At 42.4% G+C, this 21,245-nt stretch overlaps 1 protein-coding gene across 2 annotated transcripts in view; it reads right to left on the bottom strand.

Annotated features, from left to right (window-relative positions):
* Nucleotides 1-4,225: 4,225 nt before the first annotated feature.
* Nucleotides 4,226-21,245, bottom strand: part of LOC115466363 (E3 ubiquitin-protein ligase TRIM39-like) — a 43,390-nt gene continuing 26,370 nt past the window's right edge. Inside the window, exons 6-8 of one of the 2 annotated variants that reach the window (XM_030197553.1) lie at nucleotides 21,147-21,167; nucleotides 10,634-10,639; nucleotides 4,226-5,657 (exon numbers count right to left, since the gene is read on the bottom strand). In XM_030197553.1, the coding sequence (XP_030053413.1) occupies nucleotides 5,116-5,657; nucleotides 10,634-10,639; nucleotides 21,147-21,167 (569 nt within the window). In that variant the 3' untranslated portion in view covers nucleotides 4,226-5,115. Of the gene's footprint in view, nucleotides 5,658-10,633; nucleotides 10,640-15,701; nucleotides 15,708-21,146; nucleotides 21,168-21,245 lie in introns of both variants that reach the window. The other variant, XM_030197554.1, reaches the window with a different exon arrangement.

Here is a 21,245-nt window from a genome sequence, read left to right on the forward strand (position 1 = left end):
GTTGAAGACGCCTAAAATCTGCTTTCGATTATGCCGATTTGGGCGACCCTGGGAGAAGGACGCCCATCTCCCGATTTGTGTCGAAAGATGGGCGCCCTTCTTTTCAAAAATAAGCTGATAATCTTCTACCATCTCCCAGAAGAGTTCAGTACAACCTTCTCAAGAACCCCTCCCACAAAGCATCAAACTTATATGCTACTTCTGTCTCCAGCAAATCCTGAAGTTTCTGATTCTAACTCACAGAGAGTGGCTCATAATGGCCTATTAGATCTTCTCAGACATTTTGTTCCAGACAGTGTCAATATTTTACAAGCATAAGAGCACCCACATCTCTGTAATGCTCCCTTGAGGATCTCTCTTGAATTCAGGACATTCCTCATGCAACTCCATCTGCCTCATCTCCAGGCTGGTCCCTGCAACACTCTCCTGAATGTCTCAGTCCTCAACAGAGCCCGCATGGCTCCCATTCATCAACCAGAACAATCTTCTGAAGAATTTTCCTATACAAAATTAATCCCCCCAAAAAATCACAAAATATCTAACTATCACTAAGAGTTGCTCAACGTCAGGAAGATAGAAAAAATTTCAGATCCAACCTGAATATCTGCTCTGTAACAAAAGGTCTTGTGGCTTTGCCTATACTACTACTACTACTATTTAACATTTCTAAAGCGCTACCAGGGTCATGCAGCGCTGTACAATTTAACAAGGAAGGACAGTCCCTGCTCAAAGGAGCTTACAATCTAAAGGACAAGTATGCAGACAATCAATTGGGGCAGTCTAGGTTCCTGAATAGAGTAAATGGTTATGTGCCAAAGGGCTACAGTGAAAAGGTGGCTTTGAGTAAGGATTTTGAATATGGCAGGGGAGGGGGCTTGGCGTAGGGCTCAGGAAGTTTATTCCAAGCATAGGGTGAGGCGAAGGCAGAAAGGGCAGCTCCCTTCAGAAAGTTCAGTTAAACATAAGGATGACTCCTTCCACTATCCCACCAGCTTCCAGACACTTGGAGCTCCGTTACAAGGTTCTTCCAGCCCCATAGTCTGAATATCGGCAGGTGCCCGGCTACCCTCCAGATTGGCAGTCATAACAGCTATTTTGTGCATTAAATATCCAGGGTTAGTTCGGCCTGTGGGCTGGAAGCAGCTTGCCCATATAGTTTCAAGAGACCACATTGGCTCTGTGAGGTTCCAATTTCATGAGGGAAGCTGATCTGAACGGTTGCAGCTGCAGCCTGCCCTTTGTTTTCTCTCTTCCAATGGCGCTGCCTCAGCTTCACTCCTCTTCTAAAATCTTACCAGCACATCTGCACTTCAATCACCAGCAAACCAGACTTAGTCTCTCAGGGATTCACTGACTAGCTAAAAGGCACTGACTGTGTGCCACAAGTGCTCTGCAATAAAACCTTAACATATCTAAAGAGGTCAACTGTAATTACTAGAAAGACCAAATAATACGGTGAACAGCATAAAGAATGTAACCCAGAAGGAGCATAATCTCCTTCTCTGTCCAACATTGCCTGCCCCTGCGGCTGCTTTCCTCGGGTTGCACATGCTCAGTCTCAAAACAGGCATGTGCGGCCTGAAGGCCAGCAGCTGCTAAGCAGACAATGCAAGGGGGGCCCAGAGCCGGAGTTCTCTCTCTCCTGCTCCTGTCGGGATGCGATCACCAGGGTCCTGTCAGGAGCAGGAGAGAGAGAGAGGACCCCCTGTGCCGTGCCCCCCCCACCCCCCCCCCCGGAGGCCAGGGCAATTTGCCCCCCCCCCCCCTCTCAGCGGCTATGATCCAATGGACTGCAGGATCTGAGGCAGCATGTTTTGTTAGAGGTAGGTCCTTGTCAGACAAATATCATTAATTTCTTGAGTGGATGACCAGAGTGATGGATCAAGGAATAGCACTAGACATGATGTACTGAGATTTCAGCAAAGCCTTTAACATGGTTCCACATAGCAACTTATAAATAAATAACTGAGCACCTATAGACAGTGACTGGGTTAGAAACAGGTTGAGAGGAAGGCAAGAAAGTATCATGGTAAATGGACTTCACTTACCAAGGGTGTGCTGTAGGGTTCAGTTTTGATATGGTTCTTTTTAACATTTTCGTAAGCAATATTGCAGAAGGGCTGTGTAATAAGGTTTCCTTCTTTGTAGATGATACCAAAATCTGCAATAGGGTATGGATGATGTAGATAACATGAGGAGGTATCTAGCAACGCTTGGTCTAGAATTTGACAGAAAGAAAGTGCTAAAATGCAGGGTCATGCATTTGGGTGGCAAAAAACCATCTGAGTAAGTAGCATGTACCTGAAGCTCTTTTGAGATTCTTAGCATTTTGGTGTAAGGCAGACCATGCTGGAGGATATTCAAGTTGCCCCACGAACTGCGGGCCCCATTCCTTCCACTCAAGTGCTGTCAGTGTCTGCTTTCAGCTGCAGTGAAGACTGGGTTTCTTTGAGCCCCACAAACCACATGGCACCCCACCAACCCAGAAGAAGTCTGTTGAAGGAGGAATAGCGAGGATCGTAAACGGGTGATTCTCCGGGCTTGCCTGTGCTGGCTAGGAGTTTACCTCTGGCAGTGTCCTCTCCCTGGGAAGGAGCTATCTCAAAAAGACTCTTGGATTCTCAGGTTTGTTCAAATGTGAGTGAATGAAGTGGAGACAGTATACCTTCCACTGCATTACAGATGGGGAAGGTTATTTGACCTGCTGTTGTTACTCTGGATGAACTCTGGGATGCTATACAAGGTTTGAATACCTTTTTTTAAACTCTTACTGGGAAAATGTAGGGTGACATAAAAGGTTTGCATGACAAAGTTGCTTTCCAAGCCCAGAAGTTTGATCAGCAGACTACTAAGGTTGCATCTCTGGAGTAGAGAGTTAAATAAATGCAAGATCTTGGCAAAGTGACTGTTTAGGATAGGAACATCACACAGAGGAAATCAGAATATATAGAGAACCAGGACTTGGTGAGGCGTTATCTAGAGATGTTCTTAAGATCCCAGAGGAAGCTCTCCCGCCTATTATTAGAACTCAATACATTCTTGGGAAATATGCTGAAGGAACGAGAACCTTGGATGGAATTTTCCGGATATGGACCTAACTGGTTTTCTTGAATCTTCACTTGAAGTAGTAATCCAGAGACTCACTTTAGTTGTTACTTTTGAACTGGAATTGGATCACAACAATGCATTGTATTTATAGTTCCACAATATTAGTCAGCAGTTTATGGGTTCAAATATATGAATATTTCCTGATTTGTCTCATGAAATGCTGAAGAGGCACCAGGCCTTCGTGGCTCTTCGGCCAAGACTAGTGGCACTGGGGGCCAATTCTGTTGTGAAATTTCCTTGTGTGTGTGTGTGTGATACTTAAAGATGTTGTAACATATAATTTCTTTGATCCTAAACAGCTTTTGGAGTTTATAGCAGAGAAGGAAGGAAGTCAAATTATTGTATAGACTGCCCAGGGTTTTGGTTACCACTGTTAGTAAGGGGGACTGGGATAGGACTTGTGGAGTTAACATCTCATTTTATTTTTTAATCTTTATTCCTTCATCCTGGATCCAATATTGTGGACTGCTATTTAAGATCTTTTAACTTGGGGCCCTGTTTACTAAAGTGCGTTAGCGTTTTTAGTGCATGCTAAAAATTAGCATGTGCTAACCGTGTAGACACCCACTTTAATTGTAACCACAGAAAGACAGTATAAAAACACAGACCACCACTGGCTCAACATTGGCTTGTATGTTCTATGTTTCCTCTAATTACTTAAAATAACTAATAGCTAAAAAAAAAAAAAAAGTAAAATAAATCACAACATTCATGTTTTAGTAATATCTGATTTGAACAAATTTCCACACAGCAAGCTCAAAGAAAATATTGTAATAAGTATCTTAAGATATAACCAGTTCTTTTCCATACTTTAATTCAATAAGGGTGAACATGAAAACAATGATAAAGCATATGTGAAACATACCAATTACTGTTTTACAAAACAAACATTTACTCTCAATAGACATTTTAAACTAGGAGACATTAATAGAGTTGGAATAACAAGGCTTTATATATGGATGAAGAAAAAGAAAATGAAATTTAGCTTTCTTTGGTGCAATGAAGGCCAATGGGGTCGGGGGTACTTTTGAGGTGGTGGGGGGTAGTCCATGGTCCTTCAGCAGGGATTGGAAATCTGAGAAGTGTTGTAGTTCATCTCAGATCACCCTCTGCTCTGTTTTACTCATTCTCTTCATGTAAGCCATACAAAAGCTGTGGGTCATGTTTAAGCTTGCAGCAAAAAGAAGAAACAGGCTTTAAATCCGAAGAATGAAGTAACCCTCTACCTCTATGCCTCTTTATATTTGATATTAAGCTCCAGTGTTGTGCTCAGCCTTTCAGTCTTCTGTGCACTTCTCTGCATCTGTGCTAAATAGTTAGCCTCATTACCACAGTTTCAAATATGCTGTGCACTAGGGTTTAACCCAAGGCTTTGCGCTAAATCTGAGCTAACCTTGTACAGAGTCAAGAGTATTTTATTGCATCGATCCCTGTATCAAGACCCCCATATTCACAGGCTGCAATCTCATGTCACGTAATTCCCTCTCAACATGAAGGAGAACACTCTTAAGTTCTTTTGATTTGTTTTTTATAGTATGATAACTGAGGAAATGAAAAAAACAACCCTCAAAACTGGTTCAGTAGGGTTTCTCTCAGCCTGATTTTTTTTTTTTTTTGCTCCACTAATTCCTGTTTCTTTTGAGCTTCCAGCTCTGTCAGAACCAGGACTGGGATTTTGTTGTCATAAGCTTTCATTCACAATTTCTCAGGAATTCTTCTTCTATCACATGCCTTGCTCGGTTGCTACAGTGACAGTCCTTGGCCACAGTGTATGCACCATGGACTCCTCTAGAATCATGCAATCATGGCCCCTAAATATGATCACTAAAGGTCATTCAAAGAATAGTGACCAGGATCTGCAGTATCCCCAACTCCAGCCATTCCACAGATCCAGGGAATGTTCTTCCTGGAAATTCCACCAGCTCAACCGTTTTTTAAAACGGTTGACTAAATCTGGGTAAGAACATGACAGGTTAAACATTACAAACTTGAGCAGTGTTCTCATTCTCAGTTACTGACTACTTGAATTCTCAGAGCTCCAGCATTTCTACCTTCTTCCTTGAGACAAGGACTGAAAAAAGGCTGAAGCTTCCCTGTGAAAGAATCAGTGAATGTGAAGAGATGAGATTCCTCCTGTACATTGTAAAATGAAATCTTTCCTGCCTCATAATCCAAGAAAATCCCCACTGCTTGGGGTTTCAAATTCAGGAGTAACTCAGTGCTGTAAGGTGAGGTACAAGCCAAGTATTCATTCCCATTCCTCAATACCACGGCCCAGTATCCTTTCTTAGGTGTATATGTAATTTGTCCCTTCCTGCTCACAGATGCTTTGCAAATTCCCAAGTCCCATGCAGTCTTGTCTCCCACTTCCACCTCCCAGTAATGTCTCCCTGAAGTGAAGATCTCACTGGCCAGGATACAGGGACAGGTATCAAACCTTTCATGATTATCAGGCTGATAATGTCTGGTGTCTCCAAGTGTCACACTTTTCCGGTCCTCAGACAGGATGAGATTAGGATGAGCAGTTTGAGGATCCAGAGTCACATTCACTTGGTAGAGAAAAGTAAATAAAAGGTAAATTACCAGAGCCAAGTGCATTGGAGAAGAGCAGGGCCACCGAGAGACCGGGCAGGGCCCAGGGCAAAGCTGCTGGCTGCCACCCCTCGCCTGGGCTGCTGCCGCCACCTCCCACCCCCCTCCTCCACTTGGGCAGCCGCTGCCCCATGTCCCCCCTGCACTGGTCTTCTGCTTGTGCAGGAGCAGGAGACCAATGCAGCAGCAGCCTGCCTGAGCCTTCTGCCTTCCTGCCATGCCGGGGCCCCTCTTGGAGGCCAGGCCTGTGGAATTTTAGCCCCTTCCCCCTCTCGGCAGCCCTGGAGAAGAGGAGAGGAAAGTATCAAATGTCAAAATCCATCATTACATCAACTAGGGAGAAGACAAGAGAATCCCAGGTCAGAGAAAATCAGGAGTTAGGATTCAGAACCATAATTTCTTTTTTAAAAAGAGAGAAACAGAGAGAGAGAGAATCATAGGTAAGGATCTAAAGACATGGCCACTTGGGAGAGAGAAGAAGAATGAATACAAAAACTGAAATGGAAACCCAAGAAGCCAGACTACATGCAGTACAGCACTGAAGAAATAAAAACCAAATGCATTCCCTCCTCTACTGCGATATGCAATGCACACAATAAAAGCCTGCTAACAGAAGAATGAACATAAAAAGAAAATACTACAAACAATAAAGGACAAAAATTATAATCTTCCATAAAAAAGTTAAAATGAAAAACATGCAAATAAATGTAAATTGTACCTAAATAACCAATTTGTATTTTAAAAAAGAGGAAATAGAGCATATCCAACACTATACATACCAGTCATTCCCAACCCAGTCCTCAGGGCACCTAGTCCCATCAGGTTTTCAGGATATCCACAGTGAATATGCATGAAAGAGATTTACATGCACTGCCTCAATTGCATGCAAATCTAACTTATGATAACGCCACTGGACTTAAAAATAAGCATCAGAAGTTTGAGCTCGCCATGGCTGCGAAAAGTCGGATGATAGTATCTAACAAAAAAATTTGGTCTATTTTGGACAACTACCTCCAAACTATTCAGGCCACACCCTAAACCAGTACAAAGGACTTATTTGTTAAACACCTGGATGCTTTCCCCTCCTTTTTTCTCTTCTTTCCTTTCTCTTTTTTCCTTTCCCACCTGTTGTGTTTCTTGCTTCCTATGTTTTTCAATCATTGTTTTCCTGTTATTTGTATTCTTGGAAATTAATAAAATATTTGGAAATAATAATAAAATGGTTGCTAAGACTTCCCTGCAGCAGTCTCGTGAGACTGCAGAGACCTGCAAGACTGCCACAGGAAGTCTCAGCAGCCATTCTGAAAACATGGCAATGCCGGGCAGAGCAACTGCAGAGGGCAGAAAAGAGTAGGGTTCTTTCCTGCCCTTGAAGAGGCCACAAAACCACCACAGCCCTTCAAGGTGGGACCAAAGAAGATGCATTAGTGTGCGGGGGGGACTGTGCAGATAGTGGGGTGCAGGTAACTTCCAGAGCAGCCCGGTGACCCTTACAGCCTGGGGGCCCAGAGCACTGCTAGTCCACCCCTGTATTAAAGGGAGAGTGTTGATATTTGACTGGGTGACCAAAGAACTGGATGAAGGATGTGTGCTAGATGTAATCTACTGGGATTTCAGCAAAGCCTTTGATATAGTCCCCTACATAAGACTAGTGAATAAGCTGAAAGGGCTGAACTTAGGACCAAAAGTGGTGAACTGGATAGGAAACTGGTTGGCTGACAGGTGGCAGAGGGTGGTGGTAAATGAAATCCGCTTGGAGGAAAGGAAGTTGAGCAGTGGAGTTCCTCAGGAATCGGTGCTGGGGCCAATTCTGTTTAATATATTTGTGGGAGATATTGCTGAAGGGTTAGAAGGAAAGGTTTGCCTTTTTGCAGATGGCATGAAGATAGTCAATAGAGTGGATATCCTGGAAGGAGTAGAAACAATGAGAAGGGATTTCCAAATGTTAGAAGAATGGTCGAGGGTCTGGCAGTTAAAATTTAATATGTACTCCACTGGGGTATATATAATGGTCTGGTTTATGGTATTATTAATTAAATAACCTGTACTAAACCCCCAAACCTATATTCAAGCATTCATAAAATCAAAACATAAGAATTGTGACAGTGTGCAAACTCAATTTTTTACTTTTTTATGCTAATTTTGCTCAGTATCAGGGTATACCCTATTGCATCGGCTGGTCATCCAAGTTTTAGGGTTTTTCCCTTTAAAACATCATAGCACCCTACCGCCTTCCATGGTGTTTTTATTAATATCCAGTTCTTATTTGAATGTTTTTCACCTATCATTGGTTATCTCAATTATACCACGTAGCGGGGTACTTATCTTTATACTTGAACAGATGACTTCGCTCTTGCTGGGTAAGCCCCAAATTTGTGATTTATTTACTATGTGTTCCTTAAATTCTCTGAAGTATTCATAGTCCTTGATGTTATTGTAGCATCATATCGGCAGTTCCCGACATGTATACATGTTTCGCCCTAAGCGTCCTCAGGGGGACCAATGGACTGTGATGAATCAGCCTCGCCGCCTCTCAACCAGCAGGAGAACGCATGTACCGGCGTTGCAACACCAGTAATTGGGAAGCAAAACCAGTGCTGGGCAGACTTCTATGGTCTATGCCCTGATCGTAACTGAATAGATAGGGATGGGCTAGTGTGTAAATTTTAAGGGACTTTGAAGTTAGCTTCAGAACTTTTAGTACAAGACCAGTGCTGGGCAGACTTCTACAGTCTGTGCTCTGAGAATGGCAATGACAAATCAAACTGGGGTATAAAGTACCACATACCATGTAAAATAAGTTTATCTTGTTGGGCAGACTGGATGGACTGTACAGGTCTTTATCTGCCGTCATTTACTATGTTACTATAGTTGTGGCTAGCTGCTAATTGTCTGCCGCACTTAGGCTAAATGCCGCTGAAATTTGCATTTAGCACCTAACTCAAAGCCAGCTGTTGGGGACGAAGTCAGCACTTGGTCGCTTAAGTGATGATATTCAAGCACTTAAGCAGACAGGTTTAGCACATAAATGGGACTGCATGATACTTTTATATGCTAGCCCATGGCTGCTTAAGTGCTGAATATCAACTTAAGCGGCTAAGTGTTAGCCGGCTTAAAAACTGTGTGTTTCAAGCACGTAAAATGTATTGGATATTTTTCCTGCATTGTGTTCTGAAGTGTATTTTCTCCTGTTTGGCCAGCAGATGGTGCATGTTTATGCATAAAGCTGTTAAAGAGAACTGTTCTTTTTTTATTTGGCGCAGAGACAATAGGAAGTGTCTGTAGTGATGTAACAGTTTTTATTTGAAACTTGACTATTCTGGGCTCTGATTGGCCTGGAGTTTGAAATTACCCAGCAGTTGTTGCTGGCTGTTGCTTCAGTTTCAGCCCGGGAGGAAAGAGAGACAGATCTCTTTGCTGAGGCTCAGTGAATTATATGTCCTGACCTTCCCAGGTACTGTTTAGACAGTATATAGATATTTAGTTATAATTGATCCATGTTTCAGTTACCTGTTATTGTTTGCCTATTTGCACTATTTTGTTCCACAGTTCAATATTTTTAAGAGACTAAACAATTGTTTGTTCATCCTGTTTGTCTGGACTAATAAAGAATCCTGGTGGTTTGTGTGTTGGGTCTGTGAGTGCTTTCTGGGAACTGTGGGACCACTGGGAATGTGGTTCCAGTAACTTAGAAATCAATGGGGATAATTGAAGCATATGAGACTCGCCCAGAGGCGGTTGTGACCCAGTCGGTGGGAGGAGGGTGCTAGTGTAGAGCACAAGCAGCAGGTGCAGGCTGACCTGAGCTGTGCTGGGCTGGGGATAGACCCTCTCTAAGTGGCTGTAGGGTAACCCCAGGCAGGTGGCTAGGTGTTTCGTGACACAAGCCAAACTTTTTTTGGCAGTGTACATCCCTATCAAAGACCTTTGAGTAGCCCAGAATTACAATGCACCACTACTGCCAAATCTATCTGTGATACTTTGGGCTGACAGTCAAAAAAGGCAGAGCTCCAAGATATGGAGGGGCATTTTCAATATGGCATCAAAGTCCAACTCTGGACATTTTGCTAAAAACTTCCAAAATTCAAGTGGAGAATATAGCCATTTTCAAAACAGAAAAAATGTCTTACCTTTTATCTTCCCCCCCGCCAAAAAAAAAAATGGCTATTTGCTAGATGTTTTTGTGCTCTGTGTGTTTATCTATTTTGGTCCATTTTGGGGGGGTGGGGGGGAAACAAGTGAAAAACACACAAAATCAAGCCATTCGGATGTAGGAGGAGCCAGCATTCTTAATAGACTGGCCACACAGACATCCCAGGAGAGCAATGGGGCCCCCTAGGGGGCACTGCAGTGGACTTCAAAAAAATGCTCTCAGGTACACATCTCACCATAGATCCCTTATCTTGTCTGCTGAGCCTCCCAAAGCCCACTACTCCCAACTGTACACCACTACAATAGCACTGGTAGAAAAAGTGCTTGCAAGCCTGCAAATATAAGCTACCTGTAAACCTGCAAGCCCCACAGTTAGTGTAAACACTGTCCCATTTAGGCACATATGTAGAATCCTAGTGAAAACAGGCTTCTATATTTGAAAACTAAAGCTGAGTGCCTAAAGTTAAATATTCAAACCTTTAATAGACTTGCTGCTTTTTTTATATTTAGCACTTCAAGGAAATAGTCTCACAGCATACTTTCCTCACATATATTTTTTGCTGGACATTTTTTCTTCCCAAATTCATAGGAAATTAAGTCCTTGGAAATAAAACACTCAGCAATAAGTTCACCATGTAAATTGCTTTGATTACTGCCCACCCCCTGTGATATAATTAAACAAGTTGAGGCCATGATCAGATCTCAGATAAGAAAAACTAATCCAATGACAGTAATAAATGCATTTATCTAATCATTAAACATATTTGTGAACAAAACTTACCTAAGTCTGTCGAGGGTGGATATGCATAAAGAAGGAAAATGAACAAAAAAAAAAGTTAGAGACTTTCAGTTTTTAAAGTACCAATCACTGCACTAAACCAACACCATAAACTCTCAAATCAATTAAAAATCCTCTCTGTCAAAAGTCCCCTTATCTACAATATTATTTTAGGAATCATTTTGATATGTGTACCAACTCAGATATGTTTAGTTTTCTCTGTTTTTGTAGTTCATTGAGGTAAACAGTAAAATTTAGAACAGGGGTTGGGCAACCTCAGTCTTTGAAGGTCATAACCAAGGGCTAGATGCACTAAAGTCCTCGGAAGAGCCGTTCCCTTACCAATTCCATAGCGAATCGGTAGGGAACGGCCATGCATCAAGGAAATGGAATGCAAATGAGCTGCTCGTTGTAGCTCACTTGCATTCTCTATTTCCTCGGAAACCAGTCGGCCGGTCGAGCATGCGCAGAGCAGCCAAGCATTATGCTGGCTGCTTTGCGCATGCCAAAGATGTCCAAACAGGACGTCCCTGACGAGCACTGTCAGAGCCGCGGGCTGGAGCGCAAGCTGCAGCCGCCAATACAGCTGGTGATCCCTGCCGCCCCACTCTCGGAAGAAGGGGGTGGATTGCGGCTGACCATGCAGACCCTCCTCCCTGGGAACGCGCGGCTCTGGGGGTGATGGGGGGTGAGAGTTGCACCAAATTACCACCGCCGGCATCAGGACATGCAAGGACGTCTAACATGGACGTACTTCAACGCGCTGTGATTGGCAGAGACCTGGAGGGGGCATAATCGAAAGGGACGTCCAAATAGTTTTTTTATTTGGACATCCTTGCAGAAGAACACCCATCACAAAAAAATCTGGGGAAAAATGGCCAACTGCTCGTCAGGGCCGTCCTTTTTTTTTTTTTTTATGTTTCAGTGAAGGACGTCCATGTTAGGCACTTTAGAAGGACAGCCCTGACTTACACTTGGATGTTTTTTTCCCCAATTTTTTTTGTTACATTTATAGAAGTTTTTAGAGGCTGCGCAGCCCCAACAAGAGGTACAGACCTCCCGTTAGATTTTCCACGGTTAGGCAATCGGAAAACGGTAGTGCATCTCATTACGATTTAAACACATTAGGGTACTAATTTGCTAATCTGCATTCCGTTTTCGTTAGCTGCTACCGTGATCGGAAAATGGCTTGGAGAAGCATTTAGTGCATGCCATGGTTTACTACTTGCTCGTTAATGGCTCGTTAAGTTTAGTGCATCTGGCCCGAGTCGGGTTTTCAGAATTTCCCCGATGAATATGCATGAGATCTATTTGCACATAATGGAGGCAGTGCATACAGATAGATCTCAAGCATATTCATTAAGGAAATCCTAAAACCCAATCAGGTTGTAGCCCTCGAGAACCGAGGTTGGCCACCCCTGATTTAGAACTATTATATCTTGAATTTATGTATTAGGTTAACCACAGTTAACCTTCACAGTCCAGAATCAGCTAACCAGTCTCTAACCTGGTGTAAATGCTGAAGCCTAAATTATGCGCAGAATGAGCATATTCTGTATTTGCATGCATCACTTTATAGAATATGCTTAGACATTTGTGCGCATAAATTCTAATTAATGCCAATTGGTAAAGCTTGTTAAGTTCAATTAGTGGTGCCAACTGACTTGTTAAGCTATTTAAGTTGTGCACGCAAATCCAGAATATGACCAGATATGTGTGCACAACTCAAGTTACACTATATAGAATCTGGAGGTATATGCTAGAAAAAATACTCAAGCAGTTAAGTCAAATAGGTCATACTTCTGAAATATATGTCCCTCTGTGGGAGCTGTGTAAGTGTGCCAGTTTTGTGTGTACCTCAAAAGGTATTTTATGCAGAATTTTAAACAGTTTCCTATTTATAGAAATTTTTTCTCAACTATTTTACTCCCTCTTAAAATAAAGGAAAAAGTTTAGGAGATGGGGGGGCAACGGGGGGGGGGGGGGGGGAGTTCATTTGGGTGTACATCAGCACTTCCCCTATTCTGATAAAGATATCATCCGGAGGGGGGTAGGAGGGCTATCAGAGCACACGCCCTCTGACTCTCTTAATGTGGGGAGTAAGACTCCGCCCTCTCACCTGTCTCTAGTCCAATGTTTCTGTTTGTTTATTATAAAGCTGATATATGAAAGTTGTATTTCTGGGGGTTAATGCATTTGAATTTATGATGCCATATTGATAGGGTGTAAGAGATTGTTTTTTCCAATAGGGGAAGGGAGGGGGGAGGTTCTTACAAAAGGGGAAAAAAAAAGGATTGATGACTGGCGGTAAAGTGTTTCTTTTTCTATATGTCTCATCATTGGAACTATTGTTTGACCATGGCTGTGTTGTATTGATTTGTCATCAATAAAATTGTTGAAACATAAAATAAAGGAAAAAGTAACAGCAAATGCTAAAATCTCAAGTATCCAAGATTACTGTCAATCTTTTGAGATGCATACTTGTGTAGAAACATATTATTGTACAATTTTCATATGTATATGTGTATATACTATGTCTTGTACACATGAACCTTATTATACCACTAGCCGTTGAGCCCGTAAAAATGGGCTAGTATAGGACGGGGGGGTTGAAAGGCCCCTTCTCCTCACCGCAAGGCCCCCCCGTCGCCGAGCTCGCCGCTGCCCCTCCGAGGTCACGGCTACGCCCCCCCCCCCCCCCGGAGTCACCGCCACCCCTCCACCCGGGCTGGGCCCTCGCTTTGCTATTGAAACAGCGCGGGAACGCAGCACACAGCTCAGATGAGCTGCCGTCCTTCTTTTCTGCCTGTGTCCCGCCCTCGTGGGGGAGGGCGGGACACAGGCAGGGAAGGAAGGCCGACGGCAGCTCAGCTGAGCTGTGTGCTGCGTTGACGCTGTTTCTATAGCGGAGCGAGGGTCCGGCCCGGGTGGAGGGTGGGTGGTGGCAGCGACCTTGGGGAGGGGAGAAGCGGCAGCGATGGCGGTTTCGTCCCTCCCCTTGCGCAGTAGAGACCCTCTCTGTCCCGCCCCCGTCATCATGTATTGACGCGGGGGCGGGACAGAGAGGGTCTTTACTGCGCATTTGCGAGTGAGTTCGGTCACTCGCAGTTTATATGTTTGATTACTCACTTTGTAACTGTTATACCGAACTGGCGATCGCCAAAATGGTACTATGTAAGCCACACTGAGCCTGCAAATGGGTGGGAAAATGTGGGATACAAATGCAACAAATAAATAAATAATATTATTGAGAGCCAGACCAAATATGAGATGTCTGATTCTTCAAAATACAAGCTGACATTATATATATATATATATATATATATATATATATATATATATATATATAGATATAGAGAGAGAGAGAGAGAGAGGAGAGAGAGAGAGAGAGAGAGAGATATATATATATATATATATATATATATATACACAGCCCAATATTCAAAAAGCACTTGGACATAAGGTTTCAAGCATATCATCTATTTCTTTTTTGTTTGTTTTATTGTTTTAAATATGGGGCAGCATTATCCCCCAGATTCAATAATAAAAAAAAGCAAGCAGTTAGCGTATCTGGGTTTAAAAATAGTTTGGACAAGTTCCTGGAGTTATTGTGAACATTGTCCATTAAGTACCTTAAAGATGATGAGTTTAAACTTGTATGTACAATAGACTGGGAACTACGGTAGATCATCTAAAATAGAGGTGAAATGGGCTCCAAGTTCACAGTGAGAAACAAGTAAGGCAGCAGATTTGGCAGAAGCTGAGAGATGTATTTCAGTCATCTTGGAATGTTATAAAGAGTTGCAATAATCTAGGCAAGAAAAGACATAAGTGTACACTACAGTAACTAAACTGGGGAAGAACAGCAACGTTCATAGCTGACAAATGTATTGCAATTCTGGTCACCGCATCTCAAAAAAGATGAAAAGGTACAGAGAAGTGAGACAAAAATGATAAAGGGGATGGGACTACTTCCCCTATGAGGAAAGGCTAAAGCGGCTAGGTCTCTTCAGCTTGGAGAAAAGACAGCTAAGGGGAGATATGATGGAGGTCTATAAAATAATGAGAGGAGTGGAACAGGTAGATGTGAATCACTTGTTTATTCTTTCCAAAAATACTAGGACTAGGGGGCACGCAATGAAACTACAAAGAAGTACATTTAAAACAAATCGTAGAAAGTATTTATTTACTCAACGTGTAATTAAACTCTGGAATTCATTGCCAGAGAATGTGGTAAAAGCAGTTAGCTTAGCAGGGTTTAAAAAAGTTTGGCTAGCTTCCTAAAAGAAAAGTCCAAAAGCTATTATTAAATTGGACTTGGGGAAAATCCACTGCTTATTTCTAGGATAAGCAGCATAAAATGCATTATACTGTTTTGGGATCTTGCCAGGTACTTGTAACCTGGATTGGCCACTGTTGGAAACAGGATGCTGGGCTTGATGGACCTTCGGTCTGTCCCAGCATTTTAACACTTATGTTCCTATGTTAGCTTTCAGAAAGCTATTTTGGTTTCAGATGAAATTTGGTCTTTAACATTACCAAGGAGTCAAGTACATCAACACTCTTCATTTTGGAAACTATCCTTTAGAAAAAGTAAAAAAAAAAAACTGTGTGCTCAGCCTTTTGAGGGTTTAGTTGAGCCTATTCTGGACAGACCACTCTGAGACTTATTGCAACTGCTTCCTGTTGACTTGAGCCTAGGGCAGTGGTTCCCAAATCTGGTTCTGGAGGCACCCAAGCCAGTCAGGTTTTCAGGATATCCACAATGAATATTCATGAGAGACCCTGGCCTATGGCCTAGTAGAATCACCAATCAAAGTAGAAGACATTGAATACACAGCAACAAGGTGAGAATCTAGACATAGCCATTAAAGAGCTCTAGGGAAAACCACAACATGATTTCCAGGGAACAGATGAGTCATCTCCCAACCTTATAAACCGCTCTTGTATTGTACTTAACCTATTTTTGTCTTGTGTGGTTGTTATCACATTTTTTTTTTGTATTTCTCTGAACTTTTTAAATTACCTCAACATGTTACTTTAATAAATGCAGTATATCAGGTAAATAAACCTAAACCTAACAAAAGGAATTTGAGCCAACTGTAGGCATTATCACTTATCCCTCAGTCAATTAGGTGATCTAGGAGGATTTTGTGGCTCAGCATGTTGAATGCTGCTGTGATAATAAGCAGAATAAATAGAGTCATGCTTTCCTCAAGATTTCAACACAACTGATCAAGGACTGCCAACAAACTAGTCTTTCTGCTTCATTTGGGATTAAATCCAGATTGGAAATAGTCCAGGAAACTCGCCAGCTAGGAAAAATACGATATAGGCAGGGACCGCACACACACTTTTCTAGTAAATGGCAGCTTGGAGATGTGTCTGTAGTTGTGAAACTGAAGTTGGTTCAGTGAAAGTTTCTTTGAGCATGGGTTTCACAAGACCTGCTTTGAGATAATTCAAGAAGATACCTTCAGACAATAAGAGGTCCCTGAGGTTACCCAGAGCTCTTTGCTACAGGAAGAAGGGAGAAGTTGTTATGTAAATGTTTAGAGGGTATTTTGTTGACCTCATGCTAAAGACAATCCTTTGTTTACAGAAGGCAGCATTCAAGGGGAAGATGATGATGTCAGAGTGAGGTTGGTTGTTCCCTTTTACACTGGATCCTTACAAATAGCATTAACTTTTCCTTGAAAGAAATTAGCAAAAGAAAAAGAAAAAAAATCCCATACAATTCAGAAAGGGGTAATGCTAAGGGAGATTTGGTTGAGGTTGGCTTAAGGAAACTGCATCCAGACAACCAACCCTAAAAGCCCCACTGAAACAAGTGAGCTTTCAATAGCTTCCTACACAATGTGAAGCTAGAAACCATCCTAACTAGTTCAAAAGAGCATTTTGCAACCTAGGTCTTACCACATAAAATATCAAGAACTGATATTCAACAATTTCTGGAAACTGATACGTTAAATGAGAAAATTTCTTTTTTTTTTTTTTGGCTGCTACATTTGCCTGAAGGTTGATTTTAAGATAGACATAGCCCGGATATTTGGTCAATTACATACATACATAGTAGCATAGTAGGTGACAGCAGAAAAAGACCTGTACGGTCCATCCAGTCTGCCCAACAAGATAAACTACAGCTGCCCCCATGTTTTACACATCCCTTCCATCTATCCTGGTCATTACAAAAATAATCTTCCTATTGAGAAGCAGAAATTACATCTTCCTTGGATTTGTGCTTTTTTCTCTCCAGCTGGTTTCGGACTTTCTTAATGGCATCTAGCTCTTCTATGTATGAAGGACTTGCTCTACTAGAGGCGCTAGGCTACAAAAGGCATTCCTTTCTCCTCCTTTACCCCCTTCCCTCCATCTATCCCCATCCACCACATTCAGTCTTACATTTCATACCTCAAACTTCTATCTGCCCCGAAACCAATCCATCATTTGATGCTATGCTTCTCCCTCATCTTATTTATTTTATTTATTTATTTTTTTTAAATTATAGCCCACACTATCTAAACTCCTATGTGGATTACATTAAAACATATATAAAAAAAAATCAATAAAACAAAATGAATTGACAAATAAACAATTAAAATAAATAAAACTAAGTAACTCTTCAAAATCTATTCCTTAACAATAAAATCAAACACCCATACTCACACTCACATCTGATTGATAAAAATGGCAAAGCAAAATGAACCATTAGCTTTATCAGACAACCAACCGTAAAAGGCCTACTGAAACAAGTGAGCTTTCAATATCTTCTTAAATAATGTGATGTTAGAGTATTCCGCAAACTAGGTCTCGCCACATAAAATATCGAGGACTGATATTCATCAAGACAAGTCAGTAATTCAAAAAGTAACTTGTTCATTGAACATAATGAACTTGGCGGACCGTACAATCTAAGGGTAGAAGAAATGGTAAGAGGCATATTATCATTCAATGCACAATGCAATAAAGACAGTACTTTTAAATCGTATTTGCCATAGGACAGACAACCAATGTAATTTAATCAGTACAGGAGAAATATGAGTTTGTGAGGATCTGATTAATATATGAGCAGCAGAGTTTTGGGAAACCTGTAGTGCCCTAAAGCAGTACAGTGGTAAACCCCAAAATAAAGCATTACAATTCTCTGTAAGCCTTTTTGTGCTGTTGCTCTCCCCTATCCCATATAGGAGCTGCCTGGGGCCCATAATCAGTAAATTGTTCTCAGCAGGGATACTGCAAGTGCTGATACTTGGTAACTTTGATCTACTAGATATGGATTAGAGTATCCTATCTGCAAATCTAGACAGAAGTAGAAAGATAATGGATGCTCCACAAGGGGCTCTGCTTAGACAAACGGTGAGGTAACCGACCAGGGAAGGATTGCTGCTAGATTTAATACTCACATATGGAAAGAATGTATTTGGATTTTATTCACACCTTTATCAGTAGTAGCTTAGGGTGAGTTACATTCAGACACATTGGGTATTTCTCTATCCCTGGAGGGCTCACAATCTAAGTTTATACCTGAGGCAATGGACGGTTAAGTGACTTGCCCAAGATCACAAGGAGCAGCAATAGGATTTGAACTGGCCACCTCTGGATGTCAAGACCAGTGCTCTAACCACTAGGCCACAATCAGGCTTATTTTTGAAAGAGAAGGGCGCCCATCTTTCGACACAAATCGGGAGATGGGCGTCCTTCTCTCAAGGTCGCCCAAATCGGCATAATCGAAAGCCGATTTTGGGCGTCCCCAACTGCTTCCCGTCACGGGGATGACCAAAGTTCCTGGGCGCGTGTCAGAGGCGTAGCGAAGGCGGGACTGGGGCGTGTGTAACAGATGGGCATCCTCGAGCGATAATGGAAAAAAGAAGAGCATCCCTGATGAGCATTTGGCCGACTTGGTCCATTTTTTCTTACGACCAAGCCTCAAAAAGGTGCCCGAACTGACCAGACGACCACCGGAGGGAATCGGGGATGACCTCCCCTGACTACCCCAGTGGTCACTAACCCCCTCCCACCCCGAAAAAACAACTTTAAAAACTTTTTTTGCCAGCCTCAAATATCATACTCAGGTCCATCGCAGCAGTATGCAGGTTCATGGGGGGGGGGGGGGGGGGAGGTGTGTGTGTGTGTCAGCGGAGGCATAGCGAAGGCGTGGACGTCCTTCTTTCAAACATTTTGGACGTCCTGAACTGCTCCCCCCACAGGGACAGCCAAATTTCAAGGGAGTGGAGTGGAGGAGTGGCCTAGTGGTTAGAGCAGTGGTCTTGCAATCCAGAGGTGGCCAGTTCAAATCCCACTGCTGCTACTTGTGATCCAAAATCCAAATAAATAAAGGGGGTGTCGGAGACATAGCAAAGGCATGGACGTCCTTCTCACAGAAACATCCACATTTTGGATGTCCTCAACTGCCACACTTGGACATCCTTCACCCATACTCAAAACAAACAAAAAAAAAGACATCCCTGACGTTTTCACCTGGACTTGCGTTTTTTTAAGGTTGTAGACGGCAATTTATTTAAGGTTGTAGACGGCTATTATAAACGCAGCTTGTCTGCGTGTATGAAGCCGTCTTTGGCATGTGCAGAGCAGCCACGCATAACGCTTGGCTGCTCTGCACTGGCTTCCCCTCCTTAGGAAGGAAATCGTGTGCAAATGAGCTAACAGCAAGCAGCTCATTTGCATGCAATTTCCTTCATGCATGCCTGTTCTTTTCCAAATCGCTAAGGGATCGGTAAGGGAAGGGCTTTTTCCATTCAGTTAGTGCATCAGTTAGTCCACTGCAGTGCCCCATAGGGTTCCCGGTTGGTGTTCTGGCATGTCAGGGGGACCAGTGCACTACGAATGCTGGCTCCTCCCACAACCAAATGAGCTGGATGTGCTCGTTTTTGAGACGGGTGTCCTCGGTTTCCATTATCGCTGAAAACTGGGGACGACCACCTCTAAGGTCGACCATCTCAACATTTATGTTGACGATCTCTAAGGTCAACCTAAATATTGAGATTTGGGCGTCCCCAACCACATTATCGAAACGAAAGATGGCCGCCCATCTTGTTTCGATAATACAGGTTTCCCCTCCCCTTTGCAGAGACGTCCTGCGAGGACGCCCTCAGGAAATCTTGGGCGCCCCTTTCGATTATGCCCCTCAATGTGTCTAATATCCAGATGGGGGCCCACCTGGGCAGTAGTGATCACTTCATGGTATGGTTTGATAGAAGAACTAAAATGGAGTCCAGCCACATCAAACTCAATATCTTGAGTTTTAAACGCACAGACTGGCAAAATGTAATCTAAATGGGACTTGATATACCTACTTTCTGTGTTTTTTTGCAATTACATTCAAAGTGGTTTACATAGTATATACAGGTACTTATTTGTACCTGGGGCAATGGAGGGTTAAGTGACTTGCCCAGAGTCACAAGGAGCTGCGGTGGGAATCGAGGTCAGTTAACCACTGGGCTACTCCTCTACTCCACTCCTCCCCTTTTGCCAGAAGCTGGTAGAAGGGAACAAGATAAAGGAAGTAGAAGGACAATGGGCTAAACTGAAAGGGACTATAAATAGGGCAACAAATGTTTGTATAAGTAAAAGGAAGAGGAAAAGGTAACCAATATGGTTCTACAAAGAGGTAGCTGCAAAAATAAAATTAAAAAAATGGCATCATTCACAAAATACAGAAGTTTGTAAAACATGGTACACTAAAAAGAATACCACATAAAGGTAAGAGAGATGAAGAAAGACATCAGGATAGCAAAAGTGCAGGCGGGAGAAAAATGGTAAAAGATATAGAGAGAGGCATTTTTGATTTGACGTCTCAGTCAGACTTTGGACATCCTGTGCTAAATGTCCCAAATCTGAATAGGAAATATGGCCATTTTTGAAATAGCAAACTGTCTTTTTTTTTCTGAAAATGGCCACATCCAAGATGGGGTGGGGATGGAGACAGAACCCAGGGGGACAGGGTGGGGACGGAGACAGAGACAAATGTTAGCATTTGACTCCGTAAGTCAACATAAACTACATCAAAATAGTTGCCCACAACGAGGACCATGTTGACTTATGGAGTCAAGTGCTAACACTGTATATATTATCCATATTTATGCTCATTTTGTTAGCTTCATAAAAACCCCTGAAGAAGGCTTGGGAGTCGAAACATGGCCCGTATTGGGTTCATTATGCAAAACAGAATAAACTATCTTTGATCACCTTGGAGTATGTGGTTGGTTTCTTCTACTCTTGTGGACTTTGATTACCTGTGGAAGAGTTTATTTCCTGGTTTGACTGGGGGGGGGGGGGGGGTTACCAAGATTTACAAATACACACTTGCTGCAGGCTTCAAATATTGACCCAATCTATTTCCCTCTGTCCTTAAAAAAAAAATAAAGGAATGCCTCAATGCAAGATCTGAGTGCTATTAAACTACTTAGACATCTTTAGGGTTTTATGGACCAAATATGAGAAGAATCCCTGGTACAGAGAAATGATTAATATTGCAAGACAGTAACATTAAACTTACCAAATTCTGCAGAAAGTGTATCTGAAAATGGAATGGTATATATTAATATCTTGATAAATTAGTAATACACTTAAATGCATAAAACTATAAAGCGCTTAT

This window comes from Microcaecilia unicolor, chromosome 3 (genome assembly GCF_901765095.1).
Source record: "Microcaecilia unicolor chromosome 3, aMicUni1.1, whole genome shotgun sequence".
Lineage (NCBI taxonomy): Eukaryota > Metazoa > Chordata > Amphibia > Gymnophiona > Siphonopidae > Microcaecilia > Microcaecilia unicolor.